Source organism: Ciona robusta, chromosome 10 (assembly GCF_009617815.1).
Source record: "Ciona robusta chromosome 10, ASM961781v2".
Taxonomy (NCBI): Eukaryota; Metazoa; Chordata; class Ascidiacea; order Phlebobranchia; family Cionidae; genus Ciona; species Ciona robusta.
This window is the reverse complement of record NC_143244.1, coordinates 536,867-553,377: the sequence shown is the minus strand read 5'-3', so window position 1 is coordinate 553,377 and position 16,511 is coordinate 536,867. Positions and strand designations below refer to the sequence as shown.

General features: G+C 36.7%; 1 protein-coding gene and 1 non-coding gene across 3 annotated transcripts; both read left to right on the top strand.

Annotated features, from left to right (window-relative positions):
- Positions 1-3,449: 3,449 nt before the first annotated feature.
- Positions 3,450-3,521, top strand: Trnap-ugg (transfer RNA proline (anticodon UGG)). Its single transcript has one exon. It is a non-coding gene; the product is annotated as a tRNA-Pro (tRNA).
- A 4,808-nt stretch (positions 3,522-8,329) lies between these two features.
- On the top strand, positions 8,330-16,096 carry LOC149729254 (uncharacterized). Of its 2 annotated transcripts, none has more exons than XM_089886345.1 (14): positions 8,330-8,478; positions 8,796-8,843; positions 9,098-9,199; positions 9,477-9,647; positions 10,498-10,650; positions 10,962-11,111; positions 11,373-11,595; positions 12,518-12,639; positions 13,151-13,280; positions 13,575-13,727; positions 13,795-13,889; positions 14,483-14,674; positions 15,019-15,161; positions 15,636-16,096. In XM_089886345.1, exons 2-14 carry the CDS (start codon positions 8,807-8,809, stop codon positions 15,843-15,845), a joined length of 1,881 nt encoding a protein of 626 aa, XP_089742471.1. In that variant the 5' UTR covers positions 8,330-8,478; positions 8,796-8,806; the 3' UTR covers positions 15,846-16,096. The 2 variants fall into 2 exon arrangements, with proteins under 2 accessions (XP_089742471.1, XP_089742472.1); XM_089886346.1 differs by lacking the exon at positions 15,636-16,096 and adding an exon at positions 15,334-15,377 and having other exon boundaries at positions 15,019-15,246.
- The last annotated feature ends 415 nt before the right edge of the window (positions 16,097-16,511 follow it).

The window sequence follows — 16,511 nt, the reverse complement described above, 5'->3', positions numbered from 1 at the left end:
CAGCAAACATTCGGGCCACAAGTTTGTTTTAAACCAGATGTGCACGAACTTTGTTTCAATACTCTGTATTGTAAACACCGCACGCAACATTTGTGGGAAATTCTTGTTTAAAAGCTCAAACACTTGTGGTCAATTGTATCAATGTTTAACAAGACATAAGAAACTACTGCAACCATAAAGTCATTGAGCTACATTTGTCCTAACCGATGTGGGTTGCTTTATGTCGCCACCCATTTAATCAATGGTTTACCGTATATTTAGGGTGCATGTTTTTTTGGCTGGGGTTTATTTTCTGATCTTTTGATGAACTTATGTGCTTTTTTTTTTATCTGAGTAGTGTTTTAACGAGTGTGGGTTTGTAAAGTTACCCTGGTAGCAACATCAGCAACATTCGATGTTTTCTTGTAATTTTTTAGGTTAAGAACATAGTAGTAACTTCAGTATTTCTTGAAAATCTTTAAATGTTGCAATCGTTATCTCGCAAACGCAATCATTTATCACGAGGCGACATCACCTGCATTAATCACGTCATAATAGCGATTAACAATCTCGTGAATAGGACAATCACAACACAGACAGCGTGATTAGACAACTTCGAGAGTTTCGAAACAAATTTGTTTAAATGTTTTTCCCACGAGAAGAATGAACAAAGTTTTACTTTAGAGAGAAATGTTTGAAATTCTACAGCGGTCGGTTAAGTTCATGCATGTCATGCTAATTATATGATGATGGGTTATATTTACCATCTTGTCACCTGTTATAATGATATACCTTATTTTTATAATGTATTATATGTCATTAGTCACACGCATGTGTACAAACACATGAAGCACACCCTTCAATTATAATTTAAATTTTTATAATTATAATTAGAGAAAAAATATTTTTTTCTTTTTAAGTAAGGCTGTATTTTATACAAGACGAGAGCTTTCGGGAACTGCATACGTTATTTTATGTATAGTTGGATGGGACACTGCTGAAAGCCAACCGATGTTTCTAAACACGATAGCGCAGTATAGGTTTCTACATTGAGTTTTAAGAAGAATGTGGTGTAATAAACTATGTTTTCGTCGCCGTACCAAGCAATTTCGTTTTACTGCCCAATTATGATCTCGATTACCGTAATCGAAGATACGGATACAAGTTTACCCGACAGAGCGTTTATTATATAGTAGGTTATAACCTTAGATTGTCCATGTTTTCATTCTCTCTGTATTTAGTATAGTAATCAAAAACTGTTTACAAAATTATCTGTATATCCTCACGAATCTATAAGAGCGTTTTATTTGTAAAACTCGGTTAAGAAATGGAAGATATAATGTGCTAACGGTGTCCCATCTTACCCCACAGTATTACATATACAGCAGCCCTTACTTATTCTTATGTTGAAATATCTGATATTTGGGAGTTACAAATTGCCTCTAAATAGAAAATCGTTTCGTCGCATCAGTATTATAACTCCATATACTACTGACCAAATTTAGCGACGATCGGATTCATATCACGTCCAGACATCTTAATGCGCAAATCACGCTGAACATGCGACGAAATTAAACTTCGAGCGTTCACTGCGTAACATCCGGTCGTATTGAACAAATTTCATGATCAGTTAATTTAGTGCGCAACGCTAATGTGTCTGGGAGGGTGGGTTTAAACGGTGGCGCTATTGCCACGTGACTAGCGCTGGTCATTTGATTGGTTGGTGCGTTTTTTTGAGCACACTTGTGTGCCAACTGTGACGTAAGAGACTAAACATATTACAGAAGCATTAAATCGCGAGACACGCGCTGCAACTGTCAACAATTTATAAAAACTCCGAAATGACAATGCATTTTACATCCAACTGCTATATAGAGATATATATGGACCTGAACCAATGCAATTAACCCCTGCAGTTTAAATATATCTTGTCAGTTGTTTTGGCATGTTTGTTTTCCACTTAATTGGGTGAGACGTATTACTGTCACGTCATAGGTAATGTCCTTGTTGAACACGCGCGGATGTGTGACGTCACTATGTGTTGCCCCCCGGGTACGCGGAGACGATGGTCACCAGAAGCTATTGTGACGTGTCAATTATCAATGTTACCTTGCACGAAATCTAATAATAGTAGGCTAGATATCATTATTATATCACAATACACCACCATTACTATTATGATGCGATAAAACATGGGAGCGGGATCGGAAGTTGTAATTAAGAGAGTTTAAAAGTTCGAGGCGACCTAAGTCCATTGAACTATTCGAATGCACGGGTCGACACGTACACCACTACTTTGCGTATGTTTCATTCTATGCCACATACAGCGAGTCGAACCTGGAACCGAGTTGGCCCATTACCCCAACTAAGGAAACCCAACTGAACGCAACGGCACTTTCTTTCAAATCTTCTACAGAAATATTTTAGTAAAAATAACCATTGCTCAGTTTCAGCAGGAACTCTGCAAAACGCCGTCACTACAGCAAAGCCTGACTAAACATAGCAGCATTGTAATAAAAGTTAAAGCGTCGGAACTATTGTATACAATTTAGTAGAGTGGGGGGTGATGGGACATCTTTTCATTCTACTTTCTTCTCTCATTTGATAGTAAACAAAGAATATTAAAACAAATATAAAACTGTGTCCTCACGACCCCCATAATAACGTTGGTAATTAAAACACTATCGGGATATTTGGATATTATGTGCTAAAGGTGTCCCGTCTTCCCCCACAGTACTATATAACACGCAGCAGTAAGGTATATCATATAATTATGGTTTGTAACATAAACCTAAGCGCCACTTATTACTATTCACCAAGAAATAGATAACAACAAAACACATCCTTATTAGTATAAGACGTAATGCATACAATACACATTTAATACGGCCCGTGGTACGGGCATCAATAAGTCCGTGATATCTAGATTTAAAAAAAACGTAATTTTGTAACCTTTATCAGTGTGGGAAAACGGAACAACTTTAGTACATAATATCCAAATATCCTGATCGTGCTTTAAAGTTTAAACAATTAACAACGGTCTATGGGAGTCGTGAGAATATGGTTTTATAATTTGTTGGATGTTCTTTGTTTGCTACCAAATGGGACGAGAAAAAAGATTGAAAGGTGCCCCATCCCCCCACCCTACTATAAATCAATTAATGGAATAACTAAATTAAAGATAGCAACAAAACGAGTCGTTAAAATCAGAGTTTAATTATCTACAAAATACCATAGCATGCTTTTCCAGAAATAGACTACTGTTACCATAATACGGCTGCTATGATACGGCTGTCATATAAATCGCCTGCATAAGGAAATGCATAAGCGATTGATATAAATTAGTAATGAAATGATTAAAGGGAACTAAATGCCCGGAACTACAAGCGTAAGAGATAGCATATACACAGAGCGTAGACAAGAATGTGGTATAGCCTACTACACACGGAACTCAGACTTTGTTATACGTCGGCTCGTTGGTCTAGGGGTATGATTCTCGCTTTGGGTGCGAGAGGTCCCGGGTTCAAATCCCGGACGAGCCCATTATTTTTAAATTAGCGCTTGTGTTTATTTTTGATAATTATTTGTTCTTTTAGATATAAATTACCACATTCATAGTTTTGTATATCCTGAACTAGTAAAACTACCATGTTTGTATCAGAGTCCGTATATAAAAATGAATGGCCCGCGAAAGTCACACACACGCACACAACGTACAAACATTACATTCTATTCTATCACAGTTATAACATTAGAGGTTGAAATTTCACGCCGTTTAAAAATTAATTTACTATTTAACTTTATTAGGAATAAATTAATAGCGGAAACGAATAATTGAAACAATTATTCGGTCACAATGGCTTTCTAGAAATTACTTTGTGACGTGTACCATTAACCGAACAACATCGTGTGTTACGTAATAATCCGTATTTATTTGTTTTTAAAAATGTGTTATTATTACGTCACAAGAAGTTTTCTAGACTTGTTAACAATTGGGATCAACTTGTACCATGACGTCACAACGGAATAAACGAATTCTCTGACGGAATAAACAGCTTTGTATATTTGTTCTGAAATTCGGGGTTTGTGACGTAATAATCTGCTAAAGAAATACGTGTTGTGATGTCATAATGAAATTCAGCTTTTCAATGATTATTCGAAATACGCGTGCGGTGTCGAACTGAAATTCGTTAAATTCTTTAAAAGATAAAACTCACAAACAAACAGATACAATCACATGCAAACACAAACGGAGGACGTATTTAAACTAAATGGTAAATTGACCAATTTTCAATTTGACCTATTAACCCTACAACGATCACGTGGGTGAATGGAGCATTATTATTGGCCGGTAACTTTGAAACTCGAATCATACGAGGAAATATTACGTTATTGGAAATAATGACTGTAAATAAAGGAGAATGGGGTAAAATATTCGGAAATGGGTTTAGCAGTTACGAGTTTTTGGTACTTTTTCTTGAATATATTCCTCCAAGCATATGCGCGTTTCAACAACTGTCGTTTTGCTGCTTGTTCTTCCCCACATCAGCTTATGCGAAGTATTATAAAGTAAAAATAATTTTAACGATATTTCACGGTGAGTTTTTAGCAATTTGCGAATTTTAAAAACGATTTAAATTAATCTTTGTCGTAAGTTCATTTCAGAAGTACCGGGTTATGAGAAAGTTAGTTTGCTCGAGGGAAATTCTTTACTATTGTCTGTTAATTTAAATGTTGTAAAATTCTACAATTAATCAGTCAATCGTTATTTAAATCGAAGTCTATTGTTACGTCATTGATACGTCACACACGGCGACACGCGGATCGCGCAACTAACAATGCGGCGTCGTTTGTTGTTCGTTTATGACGTGGACTTCTAGTACAAGATAATCGTTGCAGTTTGCATCAACCACCGACTAGTGTTGCCGGGTACAATTATTTCAGTGTTGCCAGCAGAAAATTTTAAAATACTTAAATGCTTCAGTAAACATCAACATATTTTTCCAGTGACAACTTACAGAAATCGTAATTTTCAAAAAAATGAAAAAAATAAATTCCATAATAACAAACAATGATCAATTTTATTTCCATTAATAAAATTCCAGTGTTTCCAAACATAATTCAAAGATTTTGCAGTGTTGCCACTTGCCAGTTCATTTAAATGTCACGCACCAGATACGCTTCTAAAACAATTATTCTTTCGCGTTTTCCATTTATGACGATCTGCTGCTACTGTGACGTCACAAGTAGCATTTGTATCACGTCTTCCATTGTTCGTGAACAATCGACAAATGGCGCGATACACGAAGCCGGGTTTTCTATGAAACGCGATGTTATTCGCGACAACGAAGATACCGATGCTCCATATATTGATAAAGATTTCTAATCGTGATTTATATACGAGGTGTTAAACGTATCATCTGTATGCTGTGATGTTCCATCGTTATATCACATATACGTGTGTTGGCGTATGACGTGAAACACGATTATCACAGAAACATGAACTGTAAGGCAACTAATACATGGAATATCGAAACATTGTGTATATGCATTCATACTTATGTAAGCTATAGTACGTTTACAGAATACTGGGGGGAGATGGGACACCTTTAGCACATAATATCCAAATATCCTGATCGTGTTTTACTAAACAATTAACAACGGTCTATGTGAGTCGTGAGGATACGGTTTTAAAATCCTTTGAAGATTTTTTGTTTACGACCAAATGGGACGGGAAAATATAACGGAAAGGTGTCCCATCCTACCCCACCCTATACTGTATATTATTACTAAAAATAAAATTATGAATTATACGTCTACGGTTTTCTATAGAATAGTTTGCTGAACGTAAGTAAAGTCCATATTAATGACTTGCCCTTACTCATCTAAGTGGGCTGTTATGATAAAACACTGAACGCAAAACCAGAGAATCGGAACAAATACAAGAATATAAAGTAGGGGCCGGTTTGATTGAATGTCAAAATACGAGTGAATAAAGGCTGTTACAAACTGACTCATACATATGTGTTAGTATCTTACAAAACACGATACAATTTTTTAAACTTAAATTCAGTAACGAATAGTGTACGTCTGTACGATATAAAGCATAATGGCAAGCTTATAGTGGTTGTTATGTACGTGTGGTGTATTACATGCAAATCATAACGACACGATTGCCCAATCATGAAGTGTAGGGTATAACGGGTTTCAGATGATGCGCCTACTTTGCGTTTAGGTTATATGGCAACGAATTGTTGCAAGGGGTTGCTATTGAAAGTCGATTCGTCTTAATCTAGGTTTTAACACGTCGAATTTGTATTCTGTTTTCCCGTTCCATTTGGTAGTAAACAATGAACATCCAATAAATTGTAAAACTGTATCCTCACGACTCCTATAGACCGTTGTTAATTGTTTAAAACACGATCAGGAAATTTGGATAATATGTGCCAAAGGTGTCCCACCTTTCCTCACCCCCTATATAAAAATATTGATGGGAAAAGCCTGCAGTTAAAAACTGTAATATTTTACTAACCGAGGCCAGTCAGGAAATTTCCCGCCAAATACAATGATCTTTATAGTTTGCACGACTTTGCTTTGAACACGAGCGTTAATGGTATAACATATTACATGAACTAAGGTTCGGTTTCGAGGTAATACGATATCTATGCTTTGAAGTCGGATTTTATTATATCTATGATAGTCACGTCACGAATTCGAATTGAACTAAATTTTCAAAAATTTCGAAATTTTTAGAACGGCGAAAACATCCGCCTCCCCTCTCTCTCTCAAAATATGAAGGAGTGGAGAAGATATGCATGGTAGAATATTTACCCCAAGTTTCCGACTAAATATCTCAGGTCCTAAACGCAGTTAGCAAATATAAGGGTTGGGCAAAAAACTCAAAGAACCTAAATCCTACCCGTTTGTTTATCAAACAAGAAGCTTGAAATATTGAAACTACGCCTGGGGAGGTGGCTCGAAAACGGCATTTTTGGGATAAAATATCTGCTGGTTATTTTCGGATTATTAGCGTTAAGTTGTTGACCGACAAACCTGCTTAGTGGGTTGGCAGTTACGGTTATTAAAGAAAATTTAAATATTTTGGTAATGGAGATTAAAAACAATAAGATAAAAATTATTATATGTTTTGTTAAAAAATATTTTGGATTTTTTTTGTTTAAATCGAAATAAAAGTAAATTTATAGAATTCCTGCGGTGTAGTTACGGCGAATGTTATTTTGCATTTAATTGCAGCTTCCATGCATCGTGGTGCAACAAGGTATTTACATACACACGCCAACCACCAGAACACGTCCCTTGCCAACTTCTAAACGAAAAAAGAAAAAGGCAGTGACGTCACGAAGTTTACAAAAAGGGGAGCGCGGATAAGATTTTTGTTGAAAAGGAAATATTTAATTTCAACTTCGGTTGATAAGTTAAGAAAGCAAAAATTAATGTTTAAAGTTTTAAAATTATAGTAGGGTGGGGGAAGATGGGACACCTTTAATACATAATATCCAAATAGCCTGATCGTGTTTTAAACAATTAACAACGGTCTGTGGAAGTCATGAGGATACGGTTTTATAATTCATTGAATGTTCTTTGCTTACTGCCAAATGGAAAGAGAAAACTAAACGAAAAGGTGTCCCATCTTTCCCCACCCTACTATATAAAATAAGAAAAGAATGCAGTTAAATATGAGTTTTAATAATTTTTTAGTTAAAAAACATTTTGTTAAAGTTTATGACGTCAGTATTGAGTTGAACGAACTATTTTTTTGCAACAGAAGATATTATGACAGTTAAATAAGTTTAAAATCTGCAGCGGGCGTTAAGTTATTTTAAAAGTAAAATTCAAAAGTTTGCTGTTAAAAATCTGTTCGATATTTGCGCGTATTTTATTTTGAGCGAAGGGGTAAGCAGATCGCGATTACTTTATAACAGGTTAGTTATTACAGGGCTTACAGCTGTGGTCTACAATGGGCAATAAACCATGACTTATTCCCGCGATTCGTGATAAAAATGTCCCTCGCGGTTCGACAAGAATTCGTCTGTGGTGTCATAATCTTGTAAACGTCACAATTGTGGATTGTCCATGATCAACGATCGTCGTGCCGGGCGATGATGGGTGCCCTCGCTTCGGGCGCTGGATGCATCGACTCATTACGTCACAATCAGCAGTGTCATCATAACACCCGCTCGCTTATGTTCATCGTGTTCATTATCGAGACCATTATTACGTAACAGTTTAACAATGAGGATTATTAATTAAATAATTAAAGTTTGTTCTAGAAAAGGAAATCGAGAAGTTTTGCTAAAAAAAGAATCAAAATTCGCGACGAATAAATTCCTATACTTCATTTCGTCAGTTTGACGTTTATACTTTACTTGTAAATTTAATCGGCAGTTTCTAATAATATATTATCTTTATGAAATTAGGCGGTAGGAACAATTAGGTGATTATTGCATGCAAAACTTCAACATCGAAAATATCTTGCAGGTTTGGATTTTAATTATATTTAAATGTTTATTTTGCGTGAACTAATGATGTGCCGATGATAGTATATATTTATACCAACAACAGTTTTTAATTTATATTATATAAGTTATTGAATCGGCAACGGTTATTATTAATAGATCTCTTTTGTTAAATATAAAAATACACTTATTTGGTTTATCAAAAAATATTAATAAATTATTCATTGGACTGAATATACACAATTAGTAAAACACCGCATTTGCATTAGTAGATGCAGCATTTAAACCGCTTAATACTGCCACCGTACGACGACTTACCTGATTAATTTTTTGTTACAGAAACTTTTAAAATGAGGTTTTCGTTGATTGCGGCGATCGCTATATCAGGTGAGTGTTTGGTGTTTAGTTTTTATAAAAATCATTATATTACATTGCCATTCCTTTTGCTGTGTTTTACAATTACTTAATATTAAAAAAAAAGTTTGTTTTTCTTTTGAATTGTTTTTTATCTATATAGTAAATGTTGTTTAAACTTTGCACAATATTATACTCCTGTCAGAATGCGTTCCATGTTTTAAACCGCAAATACTTAATCTTTAATAAATGCAATTCTAACTTTATTACTTATATTTTATCTCTAGTGTCCGTAATAGAAATTGTTGCTGGCCAAGTTTGCGTCCCGTCAGGTCCAAGACCCGATTGTGGATATCCTGGAATCACTCCGAGACAATGTATAAATCAAGGTCAGTATAAGATGAAATACATTTGTGAAACTTCAAAATGGCTTAGTTTGGTTTAGGCAATTAAACAAGAATGAACTTAGTTTAATTATAATTGTCGTACCATGTAGATTGTGGAAGACGCAATAAAACACATTGTTTGACTTTTTTAAACTACATTAGTTGGTTCATATATTACATTGTGCACGGTAGCGGAAGAAGCAGAACAGTTTTGCAAAATCGCTAAAGGCAACCCGTGTATTTATATGCTAACATTTAACGTTTATTAATTATCCAACAGGATGTTGTTGGGATGATAGCGTTGACGGCGTACCATGGTGCTTTCATAGAACCATATCAGCAACAATACGACCACAAAACCCAGCAGATTCCGAAGGATCTATCGGGGGTTCTTCTAGGGGAATCCCGGCGGTTATTCCCCAACCATTCGTAAAAACGAATGCAGCTATTCGTAAGTTTGTGAATGAAATTTATTTATCCTCGCGTGTTGGGACAACAACAGTTATAACACGGGTGTCTTGTTTTAAAATCGCGTCATACTTTTTTATACTGTATAAATGATAATTTATACGACTCAAAAGTGACCACTGAGTTGGATCAATTGCGGTAAATCGTAAACTCATTTATTAACGCATAGTTTTAAGACATATCACTAACAAGTCTTGTTTTAAAGAGGTAATCTGTTTAAAAAACAACGAGATTTAAGTTTGTCACTCTTCGTGTAAATATTCTTGGAGACAAACTTCGATTACGTCACAAACTTTCTCACACGAAACAGTCGCTATTATGACACAACAATAACATATACAACGTCATAAACAAGTTTTACGTGACGACACAAGACAACTTATTGCGCAACAATGACGTGTCATACATACCACGTCACAATAACAACTTGTTACTATTACAATCGTCTTTGTGTTTAATTATGACGTATGTCATTGATTAATTGTTTACAATCATCCAAACAATGGAACGACGCCTCAAACAAACAAACAATATGTCGCGCGGGTATAACTATGTGTTCTTCATACTCGAGATTTTACGCATATAGCAGTGTAATAATGGATACCGTTAGCGCATATAATATCTAATATTTCCTAATCGTGTTTTGAACAATGGTGTTCCAGAGTCGTGAGGATATGGTTTTATAATTGTGAAAATATTGTTTGTTTACTACCAAATGGGACGATATAAGAGAAAATGAAAACATAGACCAACTTACCCCTACGTATTATAAAACATGTATCAACTTCCCCCAACCCAAATAATGAACCATCTTACCCCAAATACTTGAACAGAATTTACTGGTTGTTTGTTCCGATGTACTTCGGTGTCACGTGCGTTCCGAACATCGTGTGGACCAATCAACGACGAGAGATCTTGTGTAAATGTTGGGTGCTGTTATGACGTCAACGATCCGATGACGTCACGAAAGTGTTACCATCCTGCAAGTGAGTCAGCAATTATTGTATTACTTAGCAAAAAAGGATAGCGACGAATATGTAAAGTAAAAGTTTTTTTTCTAAATTATCAAAAAGACAAATATTAAAAATTTACAATTATTTAAAATTGTCTATTAGACAACGAACACGAAGGTTTTAGCATGAGGGAAATCCAACAAATAGCATGTTTATCTATAAGTGAAAAGTCTAACCACACCAAATAATAAATACACTTGTATACCAGAGCCGAATTACAGGTTGTAAATAATTTTTAATTGTTTTGTCTTTTTCATTTGATCCTAACCATTATGACGTCACAGTTCTGACCGGAAGCTGCCCGCCGACCCAATGCCAGATCCCTAGCGCCGTCGTGCGGCGATGTGGGTTCGGATTGTCCGAGACAGAATGCATGGGCAGAGGATGTTGTTTCGGAACAATTGAAAACAGCGGTGTTTGTTATCATACGGAAAGTAAGGAAAATCTATTCTAGAAATTATTTTGAAAGGATTTTATATTTGTTGCCGTATTTTACAAACCCCGTGCTCGCTTACGGGTTATGTATATGGTGATTGTTGTGCTGATAAATCGGACAACCCAATACTGACCACTGGGTTGGAGCAATTGCCTTTAAGTTTGTCTTGCTCAAGGACACATACGTAACCACTGAATAAATAAAAAGCACGAACATTTCAATTTATGCAATATCTAACCATGGATATCATATATAACAGCTCCACCACGACCCCTATCGGAAATCCCCGCAACAACAACAACCACAACAGCAGCAACAACAACAACAACAACAACAACGACGTTAAGTTTCTTTGATCAACTACGACAAGCAGACGCCGACCCCTCAAGGTTTTCACTGGTTGACCTCTTGACCCGTGACGTATGGCAGTTACAGAATATTGCACAAGGAAGAGACCCGGACGCTCCAACCACCACAACAACGTAAGAAATATGACCAAAATTATAAAAACACCCGCGTTTCGCATGACCGGAGTATGCTAAGTTTGGGTTTTACCTAGCGGGTTTTCGACAAAAAAGTTTGGCCAATAAAATTCCAGAGTTTAGTCAAACAGTAAAGAGATAGTATTTCCGACAAAAATAACAACTGTTGACATACCCATATACATATAAAAGTTCAGATTTAAAAACCTTGCCGCGTATCTTTTGACATGACCTACAATTCGGCTGCGAGCATGAGGCATTATATTATTTATAGATAATCAAACAATACCATTTTTACCGAAGTGAGAAAGTCGTAAATGAGTGAGAAAAATCTAACGATACCTAATAATTAATCCACCGGTAGCAAAGTCTAATTCCGCGGCTTTCCTGAGATTAATGAATAAATGACAAGATGGCCACCAATTAAACTATGGCTAACCACATAATTGAGGCGTAAACTCTACACCTCGTTTGCGATAATTTTAACATCGACTACTTAATAGTCATGTCGCCGGAAACGAAGCAAGTTTTCCCCGCGGATAAAAGCCACTTTGGCCAATGTGTCCGGTCGACATCTATTATTATGCAGACCAATCAATAAGATACTAAACGAACATAACAGCTGTTAAAAAAGTAAATATGAATGAATACAACTCATTTATCTTCAAGTGGCGAGAATAACATGGGTGTTCTGTTTCATACACCCCGTGCCCACTTATGCGAGTTGCTACGCATAACGTTATGGTTGATTATTTTGTGTTTGGCTGACAATTTGGAGTTAGCAACAAAACGACAGTCGCCATAGTACGCTATGGATAAAAACTATGAAAAGGGGGGTGTCAGTTAAAACGCGTGGCTGTTGCACCCAGTACGGTGGACTCACTTTGAGTTGTTAAATAACGCCACATATTCTTGACTACAGAACCACCACCCCTGCAACTACAACAACAACAACGACAATCGCTACAACACCACGTCGTGTTACTGTCGCTACTACTCCAACTACTCCAACTACACGACGATCTTGTAACTGGTTAGGACAATGTAAGTATATTAAGGAAATGTGGTATGTGGGCAGATGTGGTACTGTTGGGCAAGATGAGACACCTTTAGCACATGATATCCAAATATCTTGATCGTGTTTTAAACAATTAACAACGGTCTATGGAAGTCGTGAAGATGCAGTTTTATAATTCTTGGAATGTTCCTTGTATGATATCAAATGTAACAAGGTGTCACATCTTTCCCCACTCTACAAAATTTACTTATTTTGGTTACAATATATTCTGCTAACGGCCTTATTCTCTGTCCAGATCCAGTCAAGTTTAATTAAGTTTAATAAAACAAATGTTTCTCGTCAGATGAAACATTGTATAGTTTGGAATAAAATCGATGGGAAAATTCGTTTAAGCGCATTTATAAATGGACTTAACAGGCGTAAATTTCGTCGATAAAAATGATTAGGCCACTAGTTTCGTCTAAGATTATTACAGTAGTTTTTTGATATATGTTATTACACTATTATTCGATTATTAAATTTCTTTGCTTTTTTCAGGCCGCACATTCGTTGTACCGCCACGACAGTGTTACCCAGTTGATTGTGGGCGACCACGTTTCTACCCTGGATCGCCCGTAGCAGCCAGTGCAACTGGAAGCACTGTGAGGAAAATTGTTGGAGGAACAAGGTAACAAGGAGGTTTAAATAATATGTAACCTGGGATGTAGGTCTATTGCCCCATTTTTAAATGCATTATGTAGGTTATGCTAGTGTCCTAAGTGAGGCCTAAGATCTAGAATGTAGGTAAATTACCCCAACACCAGAGTGCTGCCATCTAGGCCACTTTGAGGCAGTTTATAGACACTCAATAAACTCACTGGGTGAATAGCCGCACATTAGACCTTAAATGTAGACAATAAGGTCATCCATTACCTCTTCACGTTACTATAGCACGAAACATAACCGACTTCATATATTACAGAGCTTACCCATTCAGTCACCCATGGATGGCAATGCTCTTGAAGAAAGAAGGCAGGCGAACCTTCTTATGCGGGGCGACTGTTATATGCGATAAGTGGCTTGTTACTGCTGCCCACTGTTTGAATAAACAAAGTCGATCTAGTAGAACACCAGAGTAAGTAAACCTCATGCTCACTTTCAAGTAACAACACAAATATATTCTTACCAACCTTATATTCCAGTCTTGACGCAGTATTCTACACCATCCACGTTGCAAGGTTCATGGGCTGGAAGCAGACACACGGAACTCAGGTCCAGGAGTTCAAAGGGCGAGCTGGTAAGTTTGAACACCTTGATGGGATTCGAACCCAAGACCCGTAGGTTCTGTGGAGCCAAAAATAAATTAGTTGTAGCTTAAACATATAGGTATTATGACGAAACATACAAATCATGACTATTCATGAGATTCCGGTTTTTGTAAAGTCTGGGGATTTTCAAATAACCTCGGGTCAGGTCTTGTTACGTCACAGAAGCAATTATGACAGTTCTTCGAAGAAAGCAATTACCTTCAAGCGCACCGCGCGTCAAAACAAACAGATTGGATATCAATTTAGGACGAAAAACAACTTTGTTAAAATAACATGACATGATCTATATTTGTCCCTTCGATTAGAGAACAAAAGTCATATTAAATTAACAAAGCAAAGTACAAAACTTTCGATAAAAAGCGTTTCCTCCCTATAAACAATTTAATTAAACATTGAAGTTCTAGCGGAGAGAAAATCGGGCGCAAATAGGCGATTAAAAGCGGTTAAACCTGCGGAAATTGGTTAAAACCGGCCGTTATCCTATAAGAAGCAACGTTAAAGTTACAAAGTTTATACGTCACAGATTACGTCACAAAACTGTTAACCCTTTATTACGTTACAGACATCGATTATCTTGAGCAACACGAGCGATTTGTGCCTGGAGTTCAACGTGGAGTCATCACTTACGATATCGCGATCATTAAACTGAGGAAACGAATCATGTTCAACGAATACGTTCAACCAGCATGCTTGCCTAGTATAAGGGCGAGGGTGGGACAGGTTGTGTGGGCTACAGGTTGGGGAATTGATAAAGGTGAGATATGATGAAGAGGTGAATAGCTATGAGTGTGAAAGACGGTGCTTGTGTCCTAAAGTTTCGTCCGCCAAATTTTTGTGTTTAGTTCAGAACTTTTATATGGTCCTGTGGGGTAAGATGAATGACGTTAGCATACAATATCCCATTTTTCCTAATGGAGTTTTAAACAATTAACAACGCTATTTTCATGGGGATTGGTTATCTAGCTCTTTGAATGTTCTTTGTTTACTACCCTATGGAATGAGAAAAATGAAAATATGGACAATTCACTGAAACAAAGAACATCTATATATCACAGCTTTGCGCCGGGAACTATTTACATTCGATATATTCATCCGCAGGTCGCGGAGTTGACTCGAAAAACTTGAAACAACTTGGAGTTCGAGTTTTGAACGAATCTCGATGCCAAGAATTCGTGCCAGAGTTTGTTAATCCACCTGGTGTGTTGTGCGCTGGTGGCGAAAGAGACCAAGACACATGCACGGTAGGTTGGGGTGAAAGTAACTTATTTATGCTTACATGGCGGACCAACGACAGTCGTTATAACATGGGTGTTCTGTTTCATACACCTCGTTCCCGCTTATAAGTTACCACATATAACTTATTTATCCTCACGGACGGCAGTCGTTATAACACGGATGTACTGTTTCATACACCTCGTTCCCGCTTACAAGTTACTGTGTAACGTATTTAGGCTCGCATGGTGGGGGAACGACAGTCGTTATAACACGGGTGTTCTGTTTCATACACCTCATGCCCGTTTACGAGTTACAACGTATGTAACTTTCTGTGTGATTGTATTTCTGTATGGCTGAAATTTTGTACATTCATTAGTGATCATTGGGTTGGAGCAATTGCGGTTAAGCGTCTTGCCCAAAGACACATACGCTAACAATGATGGTAGCGTTTGGCCTTGAACCCACATTTTCTCTTAAAATAACATTTTCTCTACTTTCAGGGCGATTCAGGCGGGCCGCTAGTGGGCCCTAGAGTGGTGGGACGAGACAGAAGTGGAAAATTGATTCAGAAATGGCAATTATATGGTTTGACCAGTATTGGTTCACCAAGCTGTAATACTTTGTCGTATGATCGTCAACCAGCGGTCTACACCGACATAGCGTTTTACAAGCAATGGATCGACGCAAGAACCAACCGCTGTTGTTCTTAGTTTGTTTTATTGAAATTAATTTTGCGAGCGTTTTGGTTGAAGAGACATTTGTACAGTAGTTGGATTCTAGAATAAAACCTAAGTGGTTTTGAGATTGTATTTATTTTGAAACAATCAAACAATTGTGACGTAATATTGTTGCACAATTTAAGCTGCCAAACGAGAATTACAACATTTTAGAAATCGTTATATTTTGTCTTTTACTTTCATCCATGTGTTTTAATAAACGCCGTTGTACTTATTATTATAAACTGCCTTTGTTTATGTGTTGGTCACATTTGATTTAGCTAGGAAAGATGTCCACGAGCCGGACTCCGCCTACTTTTAGCCGAACCGGAGCGAAGCCGCTGTCGCAGAAAACTGGTTCCCACCGGCTATACTTAAAATTGTTGTATGAGGAATCCAAAACTATAGATGCGACTAAAATTAGCAGTTGTTAGATGCGAAGTATTTTATACCTTTTTTTAAATTTAGTTTCTTAACAAAAATGTATGCTGTATTTTAACTTAAATTATACATTATGACGTAAGACCAATGACCACTGCCCATATCACGTCATCGACAACGAAAAAGGGCGTCAAACCTACACTTTTACATTAAATGGAATAAACTATCTAGAAACGTGTATAAATCTATTTAAGTAATTCTAGTTGGGAATCAGATTTA

Coding starts and splice junctions, on each gene's coding strand:
- LOC149729254 (XM_089886345.1), top strand. CDS start 8,807: ATGAGGTTTTCGTTGATTGCGGCGATCGCTATATCAG. Junction 13,728..13,794: donor CGATCTAGTAGAACACCAGA/GTAAGTAAACCT, acceptor CTTATATTCCAG/TCTTGACGCAGTATTCTACA. Junction 15,162..15,635: donor GAGACCAAGACACATGCACG/GTAGGTTGGGGT, acceptor CTCTACTTTCAG/GGCGATTCAGGCGGGCCGCT.